The 20,838-nt window shown below is 36.0% G+C and overlaps 2 protein-coding genes across 2 annotated transcripts; both read left to right on the forward strand.

Annotated features, from left to right (window-relative positions):
- Window positions 1-795: 795 nt before the first annotated feature.
- On the forward strand, window positions 796-2,225 carry LOC130052213 (acetylcholine receptor subunit beta-like). Its single transcript, XM_056156574.1, has one exon. It carries the CDS (start codon window positions 819-821, stop codon window positions 1,995-1,997), a length of 1,179 nt encoding a protein of 392 aa, XP_056012549.1. The 5' UTR covers window positions 796-818; the 3' UTR covers window positions 1,998-2,225.
- A 16,764-nt stretch (window positions 2,226-18,989) lies between these two features.
- On the forward strand, window positions 18,990-20,460 carry LOC125681213 (acetylcholine receptor subunit beta-like). The gene has a single exon (XM_048921198.2). It carries the CDS (start codon window positions 19,058-19,060, stop codon window positions 20,234-20,236), a length of 1,179 nt encoding a protein of 392 aa, XP_048777155.2. The 5' UTR covers window positions 18,990-19,057; the 3' UTR covers window positions 20,237-20,460.
- The last annotated feature ends 378 nt before the right edge of the window (window positions 20,461-20,838 follow it).

Here is a 20,838-nt window from a genome sequence, read left to right on the forward strand (position 1 = left end):
TTTAAACATATACTGGATTTCAAAACCTCACAAACACCCTTTAAAACAAAACATTTTTCGGTATTTATTAAATGTTCATTTAAGGAATAATCTTTTTACCTGGTAGCTAGCTTGACTACGCACAATATCGCTCGTTCATTGAAGGAATAATATAGTTTTTAACTAGTAGCTAACTTTACTACGCCCTTTATCACTCGTTCATTGAAGAATAATAGTTTCTTACTGGCCAAAACTGCTTTTGCTAACAGTGATTTTACACCGTTTGATATTGATGCACATACGAAAGCCTTATTGTATGGACTTGATACACCGTGAAATTACTTATTACACGAGGACAAAATAGCCCTTGTGAAATTTTCATACTTTACATCAGATAACGGTGACACACAGCTGTTGTACTTGTTGTAAGTTAGTGATTTTGTGGTCCCTGATGGATTTGTGAATACTTGTATTCACTTAATTCTTTATTTGTTGATGTTGTTATCAGCCAATAGCTTGCTGGTATCATTTCCACTGTCAGATAGATTATTAGGTCAACTAATCAAATGTATTGGTAATTTTAATTCTAGTGTTCAATTTTCTATAACATTATAATTTGAAAGATAAACCAATACCCATTATAACATCGCGTCTGGTTTAACTGAGAGCTCAGTCGCGTGGCTATCGGTTCCCTCTATCTTATTTCCATAATAGCATGCTTAGGGCTGATCCATTCATTGGATTGCAAGGATGTGTTGCTGTTAGATCATTATGTGTATTTAATTGATCAAGTTTAACTTAGGTGGGAACGATATTTCCAGTTCTCCTGTAGACTCAAAATGTTTGGCACTGGAAGTTTTCTTCTTGGGAATATTATCTGTCTGCTGATCAATAGGAGTTTGGGATCTACCAAATTCACCGCAGAAAATGTAACGTCATTAAGGAGAGCCTTACTGCAGAATTATGATCCTTATTTACGACCGCGGTTGCAGCAAGGTGATCCAGTCGTCCTCAATGTTAGTTTTGGCGCCAAACGCTTTCATGATCTCAATGAGAAGGAACAAAAGGTTTCACTACTTGGATATTTTGATATTTCATGGAATGACGAATTTCTTGTTTGGGATAAAGAAAATTATTCAAACATCGGAGACATTGTGGTGAAAACAAATGACATATGGTGGCCCACCATAGCTTTAGGTAACCCATTCGGGGATTTTGAGACTCTCAAAAATCCCTACGGCATTTTTCGAGTTTCGTCTACGGGTGCAATAGACTGGAGTCCTGGGGGTTTGTTTTCTATCACGTGCGACATGAATTTACTGAAGTATCCTTTCGATACACAAACTTGTGACTTCGTCTTTGTGGTCCTTGGATACTCTATTGATGACGTCATATTTAACATTAATCCGAATATTCTCGAGGTACATGGAACAACAGAGTGGGACGTCGTGAACGCAGAGATGTTTGATGGTGTGGAAGGAAAAACCGGACTGACCGTTCGTGTTACTCTTGAGAGAAAACCATTCTTCGTCATCCTGACTGTGATAACGCCCCTGTCACTGCTCTCTGTTCTAAATCTATTTGTCTTTCTAATTCCGGTTGAGTCGGGCGAGAAAACGGCCTTTGGTATAACAACATTTCTTGCCTACTCCATTTACCTTTCGACTTTGGGATCGTCCCTCCCCGATGATGCTACACAGAGTCCATACATGACTGTGTATATAGAAATCCTGATGATCAACAGCGTGATCATCATGGCAATAGTCATTGTCCAAACAAGATGTTTCTTTTACCATGGTAACAATCTGGTGCCATTCAGTCATGGAAACACTGTCAGCAATGACAATACTGACGTAACGAAAAATGACGACCTTTCATTTCCAAAGGAACAATCAAAACAACCCAAAGGAAGAACGTGGTCTAACAGCATGGCTTTTATTGACCGGCTACTGTTTTTTGTGTTCCTTTCCATTTTAGGTGGCATTAGTTTATATTTCTTTGCTCGGATGACACTGTAAATTTATGATTTACGACGCTTCTATTGGATACAAGAAATTCAAGCATCACTCACGAAGATCATGGAAGGTGAAGATAAGAAACAGTGATCAATCTTATAACTCCTATAAGTAATACAAAATAGAGAGTTGGGCAAATACGGGCCCCTGGACACATCGGATTATATTTTCTTTCTTGCTTGTCACCTCAGGCTCAGCTTGGAATTAGATATATTATAAGTGTCGAATGTGGATTATTCTATTGTCGTTATAACGATCTAATTTGCAAAATATAAGTTACCACTGGGTTCAATGCTGTGTGACGCGTTTCATGCCAATTGCTAGGCCGTTGGTTTGTTTGTTGGTTTTTTTTTACATATTGAAGTTGACAACAGTTTACTTGATCAAGATATATGGGACAAAGGCAGGTATGACCGGTCGACAGGGGATGTTTATTCCTCTTAGGTACCTTATCCCATCTTTATCCAGGGGCCATGTTTGTCCTTCTGTTAATTTTGTATTCTTTATAGGATTTATGAGGTTGGTCACTGTTCGTTCTCTTCATTTGTTCATCATACATCCCGTGAGTTTTTGAATCTAGTCATGTTCAAAACAATTGATTTCGACGACGGTGAAATTACCGTCACGTTGTCGAGAATGGCAATGGGATACTGTATGTAAGGTTATTTTTGTTTCTTTCTTTTTTGTGTGGTATTTTGTCCTCGTTTTAAATTCGCTCACACACAATACGCAAGATCGTAAATACCGAGTTAGCGGAACTCTCTTGTAAAGAAGTTCGGAAAAGCGTGTCGATCTGACAGCAGTGGGGGGAAAATCCACCACATTTCCATTAAAATCTATCATTTGTGGATATCTCTGCGTATTATGTTTCTTTCTTGAATCATTACTACAGTCTAATGCAATGCAATAATAGTGCACCATTGTTAAAATCGGGTTAATCGATCACGAGAAAAGTTGCAGAACTGGTATCATTTACGAACACGCCCAAATTTTTGCATACTCTGGGTCTCGCGAGACTTTGAAAGGGGAAAGTAAAAATTAAAACCAAGACAGAAAAAGTAGTCGCGATCTTGCGTATTGTGCTCAAGGAAAATTCAGAATGATAACGGATTAGCATGAGGACGAAAGGGTTGAAAATAAAACGAAGGTGAATATTTTCCAATATAAAATAGTCATTTGACGCAAATTTTAAAAGTTATACAAGATACACACTACAACTGAAATACATGTACTTTATAAAGCGCAGAGATTACAATGAACTCTTAAATAAACATCACTGGAGAAATATTTAGTACAAATCGCACAGAAATATAAACATATTTCAACCTGATGAAGTTGATATTTCAGATGACATTAATAGAGGATACTGGTAACAGATAATCACTAGATCTAAGGAATCTCCTCATATTGGCAAACATTTGAGATTTCTATTATTTGCAGTTACTAATGCACTTCCATCATCTCTTTTTTTTCTCGAAGTAGAATGCTATAAATGATATCATTGATTGTCGAAATAATGTTGCAAATCGTTCATTGTCATGCAATTGATTTATAGATAATCAGAATGTTAGGTATCCGTAGTGCTGATTGTCCTTTATAGAACGCTGTCCAGTAATCAATCTCCTAACTTCCATAAAGAATGCAAATCTAGAGTTGGGCAAACACGCGCCCCATGGCACACCAGAGGTGGGGTCAGCTGCCTAGGAGGAGTAAGCATCCCCTGTTGACCGGTCACAGCCACCCTGAGCCTTGTATCTTGAAGTCTGTGAAGTAATCCGTAATAAGAATTAGTATGAAAAGAACGAATTACCAATTGGTTTGAAACACTTCAGACAGCATTCGACCTAATGACAGGTTGTTTTATGTTGTAAGGATAGGCAGGGTACTAGCGGCATGAAAAATACATTAATTGGTGAATTTGTTTTTCAATCTAGAACAGGATTCATCTTTGGACATACCAGAGGTGGGGTAAGCATCCCCTGTCGACGGGTCATGACCCGTAGTCAAAATCAGTGAGTATAAAGCACGACCTAGCAGTTGGAACAAAACACGTCAGACAGCATTTGACCCAAGGAAAGGCTACATCGTTATAACGACCATAGAATTTGCAAAATGCTGGCTTTAGACGAGACTGTTGAAAATTCTGTAACATCAACTTGTTTGGCAGTAGCCTGCCTCGTTATAACAACTGAACGTACGCAGATCAAGCTCTTGTGTGATAAACACCATCTGCAGATGATAGTGGAATATTGCTACATAAATGTGGGGTGTTGAGATGGAGAAGCCGTTTGTCAAAAAGTCGAATTGTGAGTTTGCTGTTAAGGTAAATCCATACTTGCATTACTATCTGATAAAATTACCCGTATAAAAACTTGATTTATTTCAATTTATCAAAGTTAAGGCTGATAAATTATCAAATAAAATATATCGTTCATCACACTTTTTAACATGTGAGATATACTTATATTTATAAACGTTAGTGGTTATAACAATTTAGAAGTATTCATAACCATTTCATGAAACTGTTTATTTTAAAAAGATATACTAAATGTCAGTGAAAAAGAAAGAGAAACTATCACATAATGAACTTGATAAGAATTCAATGGAAACAGAGTCAATGCCCTTGGATTCAATATTTTGAAACACATCTTTGATTATTCATATGTAACTTAGACTTTTGAAATATTCTATGTTTAACGAGATTTTTTATATTAACTATTGGAAAAGACTCAAGCAAAATTTATGTTTCTGTCATGCATAATTGTAAATAGATAATTAATTTTTGCAACATGAAAGGTGAAGATAACGAAGTTATCTTATGGAATCTTATGAAGTCACAGGAGGGTAGAACTACTTTAATATCTGTGCTCAATAAAATATTGAAATATGAAGCTGATGTGGAAGACTGTGTAGTGTAGTTTACTATCGAGTTCACTGGGATATATCGAATCGATATATGAATGAAAATGATCATAAAACGCTGTCGATTTATCTGAATATCGAAATGAAGGTCACAGCAAGATATTTTCTCTTCTCATGTAGAAAATTTTTAAATAAATTCTGCCTCGTCAGAATATAAAAACAGGTCAGCTTATAAAGGAGCACAATTCGTGCCCATGGAAACAGACTGTTGAATATAAAAACAGATCACCTAATAAAGAAACACAATTCGTGCCCATGGGAATTCCAACAGACGGTTTGAAGACATGATCACCAAAGACTGCAAAGATATTTTCAATGAGGAACTCCAACATATCTTCTTAACATCGTCTTCAGAGTACCTGTGGGTAGAATCAGGGTTGTGTGTAACAAAGTAATTTTTGAATGACTGTTTCAATTGATCTTGAGAAATGGCCGTGTAAAGTGTTGAAAAGCAATACGTTTTGATGTTGATTTGAGAAAAGTTTTGTGATTTCAAATTTACTTAAAGTTCTTTAGAATATTTTAGAATCCACATTAATTTTGATTTACACCACCTCTTATGTTGTGATACAATACAACTGAAAGTCATGCAGCGGAAGTGACACTGGAGAAGATGTTTCTAATTTTACGGAAGGTAACTGAAATATCGAAATGGTGGATAGTTCTTTTACACAAAATATTACATTTCAACTCGGCCAATAGATATGAGAAAAATCTATCATTAAAAGTCAAAAGTACACCAAAAAAATGTGACATCACAAAGGAAAGCGTTGTCTCAGGGTTGTGCTCTCGATGCTGCGATGAAACTGCAGAGTGGAATGTGACAGGTTTGGTAGTGGTGTGGAGGGGAATCTGCAGTGTCCGCAAAACCCGCATGGTCATCGTTGAAGGCAGTTTGACAGCTCAGTGGTACATTGACACTGTTCTGCATTCTGTTGTCGTGCCGTTTGTCCACCAACACAACTTAATTGCTTTCTACAAGGTAATACCTGGTACCATGTGAAACGACGTGTAACAAATCAATGTCGACATACTCCTTTGGCCAACATAGAGTTTCGATCTTTCGCCAAAAGTGCATGTGTAGGATGTTAGATCGACCCATTCGAACGCGACCTAATCCACCATAGGCTTTACCCCCGGCCTTTTGCTTCAGACCCACAAATAAAAGATGAAGGTAACGAACAGAGATCAATCTCATAACTCTCATAAGCAATACAAAATAGATAGTTGGGCAAAAACGAAGTCCTGGATATACCAGAGATGGGATCAGGTGCCTAGGAGGAGTAAGCATCCCCTGTCGACCGGTCACACCCGCCGTGAGCCCTATACCTTGATCAGGATAAATTAATCGTGTGACGAACTCTATGCATCGCATAATTCAAGCAGCAACTAATATTTGTTATTGAAGTAAGAAATGCTCAATGGCTACCACGTCTTCAGCCTTGACATTTTTTTGTCAAAGTGATTATGGCCAACTCTAAATTCACTGTGATATATAATAGAATGCATGCGTCCCTTCTATTAGTTGTAAACGTTAAATGATATATTCGAATGAAAAGTTCTGACCAAAAAAAGGAGCGTTTCAATATATGACAAAGAAACACAACACAAAAAAACGGGTCTCTATATAAATAAGATGTTTAAAAAAAGAGTGTTTTTTTGTTTTACTTCACCTTCACTTTGGTGTATACCGTTTGTTTTGATGACTCTAGTTTCACTTTTTTGTTGTTGTCTTTTTTCTATTTTGCTGTCTCTCTTAAGTAGTGAAGGTGCTGAATTCGCAAACAGGATGTCCCAGTTTCTATATTCGCGTCGTGTCAAATCTCAAATGTTTCATACGGCAATTGTTCCTTCGTTAAGCGCTCGATATTAGAAGTGAGAGTCGGGGGTCTTTCGGATAAGACCTTTAATATAGATATTCCTTTTCATGGTAGGCGTTGCCACATAAACAACTCTTACGATGATGGCCCTGAGCACTAAACATGGGTCAGAATGTGTGCGCTTCGCCTAGACATGATAACATCTCAATATGAGTGAAATTTCTCAAATGGAACATAAAATATGAACAAGCATCATGTCTGACGAGGAAATAAATCCCAGCCAAATATTTATTAGTGATTGACAGTAATTTACATGTTCATCTATTGAGAGAGAAAACAATTCCAACACATTTTGCAAAATCACAACAACAAAAAACATATACAGTTGTAGAATGAATAAATCTATAGATCAAATGTATGGTCCCCGAAACCAAAAAAATCCATTTCCCGAGGCGGCGAAATCTCCAAGGGGTAAATTACTTTTCTGTCGAGGAAGATGGCGTAAATTTTCTATTTCCCAAACTGCCCAGTCCATTACTATTCCGTTATTTAAAAAAATGAACCAATTTGGAGGAATTATTTACAAATCCCTATACCACCATAAGTCCAGTTCATCTATTCAACTGGTGTCCGTTAATAACGAATCAAATGCATCAGATAATCTCTGAACATTCCACCTACCAAACATTAAAATTGGTTATAAAAAAAACAATGAATATTAATGAGGAAGCAGACCCAGGGGAACAATTTCTCTCTTAAACTCGGAAAATGAGATATCTTTTCTGTTTTAAGAGATATCTTTAATTCAAAATCTGATAAAGATATGTCTTAAAGTGAAAGAGATATCTCTCTATCTGAAAGAGAGATCTCTTTATCTCAAGGAGATGTTTCCCTAAGTGAAATAGATATCTCTCTAAGTTAAACCGATATCAAATACTAAGAGATATATCTCTCAAAGTTAGAGATATCTCTTTTTCGAATAGGAAGTAAAACGACTTGTCATACAAATCAAGTATTGTTTTGAAAGAATATTGCAAGTTACATTCTGCTGGGTTTCGGTTGTTCAGATGTTGGAAACGGGAAGAATTCCGCATCAATCATTATTCCATATCTCCCTTCCTTCCTCTTATCTGACGTACATTCTACCGCAACACGTTAGAACTATCTTGCAGCAGACGAACTTGTTTCTGACGTAAACAATTTTACCGTGAGTAATGACTGATGGCACACCTAATTGTGCAAAAATCACATGAATTAAATACAAACTAATAGTTAAAATACTGTTGGAATGCGTAAAGGATTTAATAACAAATTAAGAATGGAATTCTTTGGACGAACGAGTGACATGATACACAGATGAGGAGACTGATGCATTGTTAGAATTCGTCGACCCTTTTACAACAGACGTATACAGTTTTCTTACCCGCGAATTACAGGAGAATGAAAGCATGAGATACAGACCTTGACAACCTGTGAGTATAATGAATATGTAAGAAAATACCCTGATACCAAACCATTCGAACAAAAATCCAAACACCCACGAGATTCCAGTAATACTTGTCAGTTTAATGAAAATGATGAAGTCTTGCCGATCGCGGTGCTTTCTTCTCTGAAGATTAGGTCGCCTGTGGAGTGAAACCACAACACCTACAAACATAAGGAGATTTGACAATATAACCAGTCCTAGTGGTAGTGCAAAAACATATCCGACCATCTCAGGAGTAGAAATCCAGCAGATCTTACCACCATACCCAATTCCAGTACCGCGAATGTAGCTCACAGCAATATTGATGCTCACAAACACGAGAGAAATGAAGAGATCGTAGACTACGTAACAGATCAGCCTGGATCCATTGTTTAACTCGTGCGGGAAAACTCTTGTAAAGACGGACACCATGTGAAAACACGACACGTTCATCCAGAAAATCACCCAAAGCCAGGAAAAATGAATCAGAACGCCAAGAATACGACAAAGAGTAGAATGGTCTGTTTGAAACAAGCCAAACTGATACAAAAGGTGTGCCAAGAGAAGGCTGAGCGATAATATCAATATCAGCTTCCCTGGGAAAGTCCTCAGCGACTTAAACAGCAGAAACGTCACCACTACGTACAGAAGGCTTGCGACTGAAATGCATGTACAGAAAAGTGAAAGGACGCCCTCAACATGATTGTCTTCTGGCAATACGGGCGTTTTCTGTTTTCGTCGGAGTTCCTCCATCTTTGTCTTGAAATCATCAACACATACTGAGAATGTACCTTTGATCTCTCTGAATTCCGTCTGTTGAAAGCAATGATCCAACTCCTCTACACAAAGTTTGTATTTGCTCCTTTCTAATGCGATGGTATAGTTTTGAAGTTTAATGAAAGGACAAACTAACAAACGGGAGACCATCACTGGCTTAGTTCGAAAAAAGATAGCAGAAGTATCCATGTTTTGAGGACTGTCGATCGGTTGAAGTTCTTGTCCATCATTGGGGTAGATATACGTACTGAGATTGTAGAAGTCGGTGTAAACCTGCCCAGTAAGGATTTCGACTTCGTTCACTCTTTTAAAGATTGTTTTGATATATTTGACAACGCCCAGAATATGGAATATTCGGTGCGATGAATCAGTATTTTGGAATATGATGTGGTAAATTTTGTGAGAAGGGATCGTCGAATTCTGATGAGGCACTTGGAACATTCTTTGGTACAACAAATTGAAAGAGTTTCCACTTCGCAAGTAGTCAGTAATAAATGGAAGCACTAGATATGGTTTGATTTGAAGATCACTAGTTATGTGAAGGAATAATTCATACGCTATTGTTTTATCTTTGAAAATTTTGAAACATATCTTTTTTCCAGTGTTGTACGAGAAGGGAATGGAACATCTCACTGTCACGCAAGCATTCTACAAAATGAAAACAAAGGTAATTATGAACAGTAAAACTCTATACACCAAATATAAAAATATGAAAAAGTATAGTACGGTCTTTTCACCTGAATAATATCAAAAATTTCATCTTTTCTGCAGGACTGGTTATTCCGACTATCAACTGTTTCTTCTTGAACTTCTTCTGAAAAACTTAACATGGCAGTGAAAGATGTCAAAACGAGGTTACCGGGGCCTCCTAGATCTTCGCTGGAACACTTCATCACTGGATTGGCCTCATTATTACACATGTAACAGAAAACGTTTTTGTAATAGAATTGATATACATGTGTATATGACAGACACGCCTGTTCCACATCCGGGTCATAATGATCCCATTTCCCTGTTACGTTGCATTCCCTTACTAAACCAGCGTTACATTCGTTATCCATGATAGCATATGTGTTCAGTGGACTGTAATATAATATATTACATCGTTTCTCATCTTCAAGAGTTTGTAAAAGATTTGTAATAGAGCTGGTGTAAACACCAGCAGTACCCGGGCATTTGACTTGACCTTGGAAAGGAACAATATCAGACTCTGGTACAAAATTACAGAGCGCACAATAACGGTTCCGGTAGACGGTGCCGTTCACAAACACTGGCAGCGCAGTGTTGATAGATCGCAGTCTCGGTTCTTGGCTCTCGCACAAATCTCGTGTTTTTCTCACTGTGCAGTTAGCATGACACTTGATCACCGCTTTTACCTGGTATTTGTTGTTGAGTTTTGATTTTCCATAAGGCAGATACTGAAGTGTAATACAATCGGTAGTAGATTGATCAGATGCAATCGTGTCCACGGCGGCACAGCAAGTATTCGACGCGTGACAATCCTTCTTACAGCTGCATTGTATACAACATGACAGATATGGCATCAAATTCAAATAGTGAAGACGTGGTGGTATCCTACAGGAGCTGGAGGCAGGACAATACAGAAGGTCTTCCTGTAGAATGTTGTAGACTCTCATGGTCAGGTTTTCCTTGTCTAGGGCCAGACGGACTGCACGACGGTCATCTTCTGTTGGATATTTCTCCCCTTTACCGCTTTCTGACCTGACCTTTCTCAATAGATATCCTCCTCTACTACTTTGGGGAGGGGTCGTTTCGTTCAACGAGTTTTTCCCGTCTTTGCAATGTTCCGATTCGTTAATAACGGAATCTGATGAACTAGAGTTAGTAACATCTTGAAATACGGGATCATTCCTTCCTGACACTTCCATCGTTTTACAGGTGCTACTGCCGCCTGTTATTAAAGAAACTGTTACAATACACAGAAATCTAATACGGTAAAGAATCTTCATCTTGAATATCTACTTCGAACTTGGTTAATGATTCGGACTGTTTCTCTCAATCTGGTTTTAAAGTAAACTGCATCATTAATTAATAATCAAACTAGCACTACCCTCTATTCATTTCACTATTGACAATACTTGTCTGTAGGTCCAAAGTAATCTCAGCGGGGCTTTGTTAAGTTGAGTAAATATTATGTCGAGAGGCCGGTCTTGTGGGACGTGATACTAATATCATAATGTAATACCGGTATGAACGTTTAACGATTTATAATTTACACAGACAACCTCGTTTGCTATGATTGCGTTCTCCGTTAGAGCATATACTACGTTACCTTAACAAATCTCGAAATTTCACAGAAGATGGATCTAAAATAACAATACATGAAAGGCGAAGATAACGAACATCGATCAATCTCATAACTCCCACAAGGAATACAAAATAAAAAGTTGGGCAAACACGGACACCAGGACATACCAGAGGTGGGATCAGGTGTCAAGGAGGAGTAAGCATCCCCTGTCTACCGGTCACACCCACCGTGAGCCCTATATCTTCATAAGGCAAACGGAGTTATCCGCATTCAGAATCAGTGTGCCATCTTATCCAGCCAAGTTTTCAATGTTATATTTTTTTCCCATATCAGTCTTTAATTCCAAAATACATTAATATTTCGGGGTAAAGTCTCCGCAAAGACCCCTTTATAATCTTTAGCTAGGGTGCCAGGGGCCCCCTGGATTAGATGTATATAGGCATAGGCATACATACACACACATTTATACATATAAATATCTACATATACAAACACAAACATATATACATACTCATATATACAAACACACACACATATAATATATGGATCTGTTATATAACAAAATTCATTAACATGTTATAGCAAAAAAGGTTGTTATTTTTACGAAAAAACAACAACACAACAGTAAATGTACATAAAGAACCTGAAACTGCCATATGAGGAGTTAATCAATTCATATCACAACCCCCTTCGCAGCACTACAGGAGGACATGACCCCTCCGCATTGTGGGAACTTCTTGCAAAGTACCAGTATATAAAAGGTTTATTACAAATTGTATTTGATATAGAAATATAGTTGTTTGTAATCAATTCAAATTGTTCAAAATAAACTCAAATCGAAGCATAATTAAAGATGTGCATATACAAATATTTTTAGAGGTTTCATGTCAGAAAAAGTCATACCTGCAAAGGTGTATAAATTACAATTTGTCTTTAATTACTTTCATAACCTTAGCATATTGTTTGTCCTGAATTTTTGTGTACACTTAGACTGTATAAAAATTCAATTTACTTTTTATGTGATTACATATTTCTTGAGGTTTTTCGTCTTTGTTATCTAATCTACAGTACATTTTATACTTGTATATTTTACAGGCAATAAGAGATATTATGCTATTCAAAAAGAGTATCTTTTCATTGTTTTCATAGTAAAATCTTATCACAATTGTTTTCCATGATATATCAAATTTTAAAACTTGTTTAACAATGCCCCATATATGAGAAACATTTTTACATTTTAAGATAAGATAAGATGTTCAGTTCATTGTTTCCTTTAACATCTCTACTAAAGACACAAAAATCATTTTCTACTATTTTCCATTTCTTCAGCAATTCTCTGTTACACAATAGGTTATTTAACAATTTATATTTTAATTCTGATATACTTCTGTCTCTTATGGATAAGATTTTTTGTTCATAAATAGATTACCAAGCCGTTTTTGGTATTTCAAAAGCGTTTCCGTAATATGTTTGGTGTAATGGAGGTATAAATTTTTCATGGCAAAGAATTTCGTAAATCAACTTTGAATTGATATCACACACTTTAACATAATAAATCGTATGATGTATTCCCATGAAAAAATTTTTCGTATCGTATATTTGTAAATTCATAACTATTGAGGGGTTTTGTTATAACTGTTTTTATAATCATATATTCGCAAATCCAGGGATTTTTTTTTTTACATATAAGTTTGTCATCAAACCATTCCAAAGGTTTTATGCCATTTTCATTTACAATATCATTCAAATATTTAATACCGCTCTTCAGCCAATTATGAAAAAATATTGGCTTGTTTTCGTACATAAAATTCTTATTACACCATAACGGTTCTTTCAATAATGCATTCAGATAAAATTGTTTTTTATTTCTTTTACATTCATTGAAAAATACAAACATTTCCTTGTAGAATAGAGTAAAATGTTCCATTATTTGATAATCATTTGATTTGTTAATATTTGTTTTACATAGATATTCAAAATCAAAGTCTCTTTCTTTACACAAACTATCTACAAAAAAGAATAGAGAGTTTCTCTCGCTTGAAATCCTGTTTATCCAAGATACTTTTATGGATTTTAATTTCAAAGATACATCAACAATTCCTATGTCTCCCTTTAGGACACTTCCAATCTGTGTATTTCTTTTAATTCTATCTCTTTTGTTCCATATAAAGTTATATAACAGACTTTGAACTACTTCTTCATTTGGAAAACTCAGAATTGATCCAACATATATAATCTTTGATTTTGCTAGGCTATTGATGACACAAACTTTACCAAAAATGATTAGTTTTCTTTCTTTTTTTCATGATTCAAACAGTTTTTCTAAGTCATCTACAATTTTTGTCCAATTGTTTTTATAACATATTTCTTTGTTGTGTCCTATATAAATTCCAAGAGTTTTTATGCTATCATTGTTTACGTTAACATTTCTAATTTGTTTATAATGATATTTATGAGGACCCGTTAAGATACATTCTGTTTTCGACATATTTAAATACATACCTGAAACATTGCTGAATTTTGCTATAACTTTTAAGGAATGTTCTAGAGAGGTTTCATGTTTAAGAGGAAGAGTACAATCATCTGCATGTTGTATAATCTTAATATGTTTAGTCATTCCTGGTTTTTGAAATCCATTGATATTTGAATTCGATCTAATAGTTACCGCTAATATTTCTATAACAAAAAGAAATAATATTGCAGAGATGGGACATCCTTGTCTTATACCTCTTTGCATATTGCATGTTTTGGACATCCATCCATTATTTTTTATTCTAGATATAGGTTTATTGTACATGTATAGTATGTTGACCCATTTGAGAAAGTTTTCGCCAAAGTTATATTTTTTAAGAACTTTCGTCATAAAGTTCCATTCAACAGAGTCGAACGCTTTTTGGAAATCAAGAAATAACATTATTGATTCTATATCATTTTCTTCACAATATTAAAAAATATCAATAATTCACCTTTCATTCAGAGCTATACTTCTCCCTTTTATATAAGCTGATTGATTAACATGTATTGCTTTATCCAACACTTTTTGTAGTCTATTAGCTAAAATGAAAGCTATTATTTTATAATCAGTATTTGTAAGACTAATAGGCCTATAATTGTTAAGACTCTGATGGTCTCATTTTTTAAATAAGAGAGTAATTAATGATAGTCTTTGTGAATATGTTATTGTATTTTTTTGGAAGATCTCTTGAAGAGTGCAATAATAAAATTGTTTTATGTTTTGCCAGAAAGTTTGATAGAATTCACAGGGTAATCCATCAGATCCGGGTGATTTTTTTTTTTATATTGAATACTGTTTCCGTACATTCTGATAGTGAGGGAAGGGTGTCTAATTCATTTTTTACGTCATCATTTAGACTATATTCTAATTGTATATTACTTAAATATTCATTCACTTTATTATCATTTTCATTATTTGATGTATACAATTTTTCATAAAAATTGCATGTAGAATCTGATATTTCATCTTCATCAAAAACTGTACCTTTTTCAATTTTTGAATGATTTTATCACATTTGATATTTGTCGTCTCTTTTCTAAATTTAAAAAATAAGAGGTATTTCTTTCTCCCTCTTCAATCCATTTTGCCCTTGATCTTACCTGCGCTCCTTTTGCCTTTTTGTTTATTATCTTTTTCTATTCATATCTATATTTTCATATGGCAAGTCTCCTATCTTACTTATTTCTCCTTGAATAGAATTTATTTTGTTTTTGTAAGATATAGATATATTTTCCGATAAATTTATACATTTTGTTTTTATATTCCTTTTCAAATTCTCCCATGAATTTAGTGCATTTTCTATATCAAAATTGTAGTTTTTTAAGAATGTATTCATTTCGTTCGTGAAAATTTCATTTTCAATTAAAGATATGTTAAATTTCCAGTATCCTGGACCTCTAAGGTTTTCATTTACAATCAAAGAAAAAATTAAACACTTATGATCAGATATCCTTGTACCGTTTGAGTGTGAACCAGGAATGTTTTGAAGCCTTCTATTTTCACATTGAAAACAAAAGGTACATGATATTAAAATATAGTCTATTCTACTTGTTGGGATATTTACTCCGTTACACCATTTATATCCTTTTTTGTCGCTTTTCATAGTTTACCAAATGTCGTGTAAATCGAGCTTGTTCAGTAATTGTCTTAAAATTATAACACGTTTATCCGATTCATTTTCTGTTGAGCAATTAAGGTCACCACATATCAATATATTATCAAAATTTTCTGTATATATACTAATCCATTCTTTAGCTCGTTTAAAAAAAATCACATCTATAATTGATATCGTTTGGAGTATGTAAATTAACTAATGTAATTATTTTTTCATCATATGCTATGTTAACCATGAGTTTCCTGCCTTCATTAGATTTATGTACATTTAGTAGTTTGAAATTCAAATCTTTATTAAATAATATTGAAACTCCTCTGCTGAAAATTGAATCGGAAAAGCAATGTATTGATACACCTTTCCACCTTGCATCATAATTTAGTACATTTTTTAATCAATATAGTGGGTTTCTTGCATAAATATTATGTCAAAACAGCTATCATTAATCCAGGCATAAAATTTATACGTTTTTCTGCAGTATTTAAACCCCTGCAGTTCACTGAAATAATATTTAACTTGTTCATGCGTATGACTGACTAGCGGGTTTTTTTTATTGGGGGGGGGTTATGTTTTGGTAGATTTAACTCTGTTTTTCACCTGCTTGTACCTTGTTGATCTAGAGGAATTGTTGATAGCTGAATTTTCGTCCGTACGCTGCAATTTGGCTGGCATGCCGTCGAGGATACGTCCAAGCTTATTTTCACCTGGCCAGTGTTGCATTACAATATGAGATGTTCCGACCACGTTCAGACCGCTACCCCAATAAGTATCTCACGTCGATTCCACCAGAATATCTGATTTTCTGATTTTTTTTAAAGCACTTCTGAATTGTGAACAATGTTGTAGTTTGGATTCGAGTATTTCCCGCATAACGGAGTCTTTAGATGAAATCCAAGCATCAGATTCCAGGATCTGACCTCCTACACGTTTGGCATCTAAGGCGGTCTCAGCTTTACTTACGGCCTCTGCACGGTTAAGATCACCAGAACGTAAGGACTTGATGTGCTGGAAAGTATCATCGGCTAAAGGATAAGTTTGCCCGAAAACCTTTAACTCAGTAGGGAAGAAATTTGAGAGGGTTATCTTTTCCAGAGAAGCACACTATGTCTTCCTGGTGAGCGACATATGATCTGCATTTATCCGATCCCGGAAAGTGACTTGGTTGCTTGCATATTCTACAACACTGCTCGAATTCGCAGGTATTTTTGTAATGGTCATCTGCCCAGCAGTTTGTGCACTGCTTCTTTCGTTCCCGTAGGGGTTGGCCTTTGTGAGATATGGCACAGTGTAAACCTGCACATGACGCAGAGCGTGGAAGGAATTTTCCATTCTCTAGGGGCGACATCTAAACAAAACGATTTCCATTTATTAGTTCAGTCATTCTGTGGGTTTTAGGATGTCTGATTTTTTCGTATTTGATATCACTTGTTAATTCTAGGCCTAGGCTTTTGAGCATCTTTTTAATACATGAATCTTTAACCGATAGAGGTATTCCTTTGATCAGGACTCGAACAACTTTCTCATCAGGAGAGTCTGTACCCGCAGAGAATGGGTTCGTATTGTATACCTAGATTGATCTGGTTCCAAGTGAGAATCCTTCAGTAACTAATTTCGATCTACTCTCCGCAGACTTTATGTTGATCCTCCACATATCTCTATCTCTTTGTACACATATCACATCCTAGACTGTTGCGCTCGCGGCTTCTGCAATGTCAAAGTCGGTGAAATATTTACCTTTTGTTGTTTGAATGTCTCTGTTCCGCATATAAACTGGCTTAAGAGTTTGTGTCCACTCCATAATTTCGTTATCTTAGACACTATGAGATTCTGAAACGCCGTTCGAAAAACAGAGGCACCGTGAGTAGATTGTGAACACCTATTCACGCTCAGCACAGGTGTAAATTCACAAAAAACAGTCCAAAAAACAAAAACATCTTGAGAAACTGTGAATCAAGAGTCAGAAATATATACACTATCTATCCAAACTCCAAACTCTGAGAAATTCGCAGTAATTTCTCCAAATAAAGAGTGAAATTGACGGTCGAATTGACGGAGCAAAAAAAAGTACGTCCTTACCTTAGCTCATCACGTGACTTTTTTCTTTTCAATGTTATATTTCACACGGCTCTTTCAAATCAGTGGCGCATTTAAGGGGGGGGGGGACGCAGCCGGCGCGCGCGCCCCTAAAATTTTCAAATTTAAGGAAAATAGTGGTATGTTATTTAGAAAAATGTACTAATTGATAGAAGAAGCAATAATTTCTTCCACTCCCGGAGAAATAAATGACAAAATATTTTGATTTCTTGAATTACTTTATTGGGAGAACTTGATTTTTTTTCCCCAAAAAACCCTTAGAATTTGCGTCATTTTACTATTTTCACCTTATTAAAATGATAGAAAATAGTACAAATGACTTACATAAGAGACATATTCCAAGCCCTGTAAAATCCAGGAGCTTTCGGGGGCTTAGTCCCCTGTGCCCCCACCCCTGCCTCATAAAGTGGCGCCCCCGTAACCGCAATTCGTGGATCCGCCCCTGCAAATGATTATATTATCTAACCATTCATAAAACAAGACATCATTTCCTACAGGTCTTTTGGATATAACCTTAAAAAATGGAGGTCCTATGTCGCGGCAGGCGATAGAACGTTAAAGAACCTTCATTGTTTAAGCGCTAAGCATAGTACTTCACCTACGGCTGGTGACGTCTCAGTTCTCGACGGGACGTAAAACAAACAAACCTTTTTGTCTGATTTTTCGATCATCAATTAGTGCTGTTTATATTTGCAGTTGTTTTCACTTCTGAAATGTAATTCCTGAAATGACGTCAAAGTGCGACGAATCCAATTCATTTCTTTATAAACAATATACAATCAATCAATCAATCAATCACAAACACCCTTTAAAATAAAGATATTTTTCAGTGTTTATTAAATGTTCATTTAAGGAATAATATCTTTTTACCTGGTAGCTAGCTTGACTACGCACAATATCGCTCTTTCATTGAAGGAATAATATAGTTTTTAACAAGTAACTAACTTTTCTACGCCCCTTATCGCTCGTTCATTGAAGAATAATAGTTTCTTACTGGCCAAAACTGCTTTTGCTAACAGTGATTTCACACCGTTTGATATTGATGCACATACGAAAGCCTTATTGTATGGACTTGATACACCGTGAAATTACTTATTACACGAGGACAAAATAGGCCTTGTGAAATTTTCATACTTTACATCAGATAACGGTGACACACAGCTGTTGTACATGTTGTAAGTTAGTGGTTTTGTGGTCCCTGTTGGATTTGTGGATACTTGTATTCACTTAATTCTTTATTTGTTGATGCTGTTATCAGCCAATAGCTTGCTGGTATCATTTCCACTGTCAGATAGATTATTAGGTCAACTAATCAAATGTATTGGTAATTTTAATTCTAGTGTTCAATTTTCTATAACATTATAATTTGAAAGATAAACAAATACCCATTATAACATCGCGTCTGGTTTAACTGAGAGCACAGTCGCATGGCTATCGGTTCCCTCTATCTTATTTCCATAATAGCATGCTAAGGGCTGATCCATTCATTAGATCGCAAGAACGTGTTGCTGTTAGATCATTATGTGTATTTAATTGATCAAGTTTAACTTAGGTAGGAACGATATTTCCAGTTCTCCTGTAGACTCAAAATGTTTGGCACTGGAAGTTTTCTTCTTGGGAATATTATCTGTCTGCTGATCAATAGGAGTTTGGGATCTACCAAATTCACCGCAGAAAATGTAACGTCATTAAGGAGAGCCTTACTGCAGAATTATGATCCTTATTTACGACCGCGGTTGCAGCAAGGTGATTCAGTCGTCCTCAATGTTAGTTTTGGCGCCAAACGCTTTCATGATCTCAATGAGAAGGAACAAAAGGTTTCACTACTTGGATATTTTGAGATTTCATGGAATGACGAATTTCTTGTTTGGGATAAAGAAAATTATTCAAACATCGGAGACATTGTGGTGAAAACAAATGACATATGGTGGCCCACCATAGCTTTAGGTAACCCATTCGGGGATTTTGAGACTCTCAAAAATCCCTACGGCATTTTTCGAGTTTCGTCTACGGGTGCAATAGGCTGGAGTCCTGGGGGTTTGTTTTCTATCACGTGCGACATGAATTTACTGAAGTATCCTTTCGATACACAAACTTGTGACTTCGTCTTTGTGGTCCTTGGATACTCTATTGATGACGTCATATTTAACATTAATCCGAATATTCTTGAGGCACATGGAACAACAGAGTGGGACGTCGTGAACGCAGAGATGTTTGATGGTGTGGAAGGAAAAACCGGACTGACAGTTCGTGTTACTCTTGAGAGAAAACCATTCTTCGTCATCCTGACTGTGATAACGCCCCTGTCACTGCTCTCTGTTCTAAATCTATTTGTCTTTCTAATTCCGGTTGAGTCGGGCGAGAAAACGGCCTTTGGTATAACAACATTTCTTGCCTACTCCATTTACCTTTCGACTTTGGGATCGTCCCTCCCCGATGATGCTACACAGAGTCCATACATGACTGTGTATATAGAAATCCTGATGATCAACAGCGTGATCATCATGGCAATAGTCATTGTCCAAACAAGATGTTTCTTTTACCATGGTAACAATCTGGTGCCATTCAGTCATGGAAACACTGTCAGCAATGACAATACTGACGTAACGAAAAATGACGACTTTTCATTTCCAAAGGAACAATCAAAACAACCCAAAGGAAGAACGTGGTCTAACAGCATGGCTTTTATTGACCGGCTACTGTTTTTTGTGTTCCTTTCCATTTTAGGTGGCATTAGTTTATATTTCTTTGCTCGGATGACACTGTAAATTTATGATTTACGACGCTTCTATTGGATACAAGAAATTCAAGCATCACTCACGAAGATCATGGAAGGTGAAAATAACAGTGATCAATCTTATAACTCCTATAAGTAATACAAAATAGAGAGTTGGGCAAATACGGACCCCTAGACACATCGGATTATATTTTCTTTCTTGCTTGTCACCTCAGGCGCAGCTTGGAATGAGATATATTATAAGTGTCGAATGTGGATTATTCTATTGTCGTTATAATGATCTAATTTGCAAAATATAAGTTACCACTGGGTCCAATGCTGTGTGACGCGTTTCATGCCAATTGCTAGGCCGTTGGGTTTTTTTTTTACATATTGAAGTTGACAACAGTTTACTTGATCAAGATATATGGGGCAAAGGCAGGCATGACCGGTCGACAGGGGATGTTTATTCCTCTTAGGTACCTTATCCCATCTTTATCCAGGGGCCATGTTTGTCCTTCTGTTAATTGTTTATTCTTTATAGGATTTATGAGGTTGGTCACTGTTCGTTCTCTTCACTTGTTCATCATACATCCCGTGAGTTTTTGAATCTAGTCATGTTCAAAACAATTGATTTCAACGACGGTGAAATTA

Source organism: Ostrea edulis, chromosome 2 (assembly GCF_947568905.1).
Source record: "Ostrea edulis chromosome 2, xbOstEdul1.1, whole genome shotgun sequence".
Classification (NCBI taxonomy): Eukaryota; Metazoa; Mollusca; class Bivalvia; order Ostreida; family Ostreidae; genus Ostrea; species Ostrea edulis.

Excerpts from the sequence above, each read along its gene's own strand:
- LOC130052213 (XM_056156574.1), top strand. The coding sequence starts at position 819 with ATGTTTGGCACTGGAAGTTTTCTTCTTGGGAATATTATCTGTCTGCTG.
- LOC125681213 (XM_048921198.2), top strand. The coding sequence starts at position 19,058 with ATGTTTGGCACTGGAAGTTTTCTTCTTGGGAATATTATCTGTCTGCTG.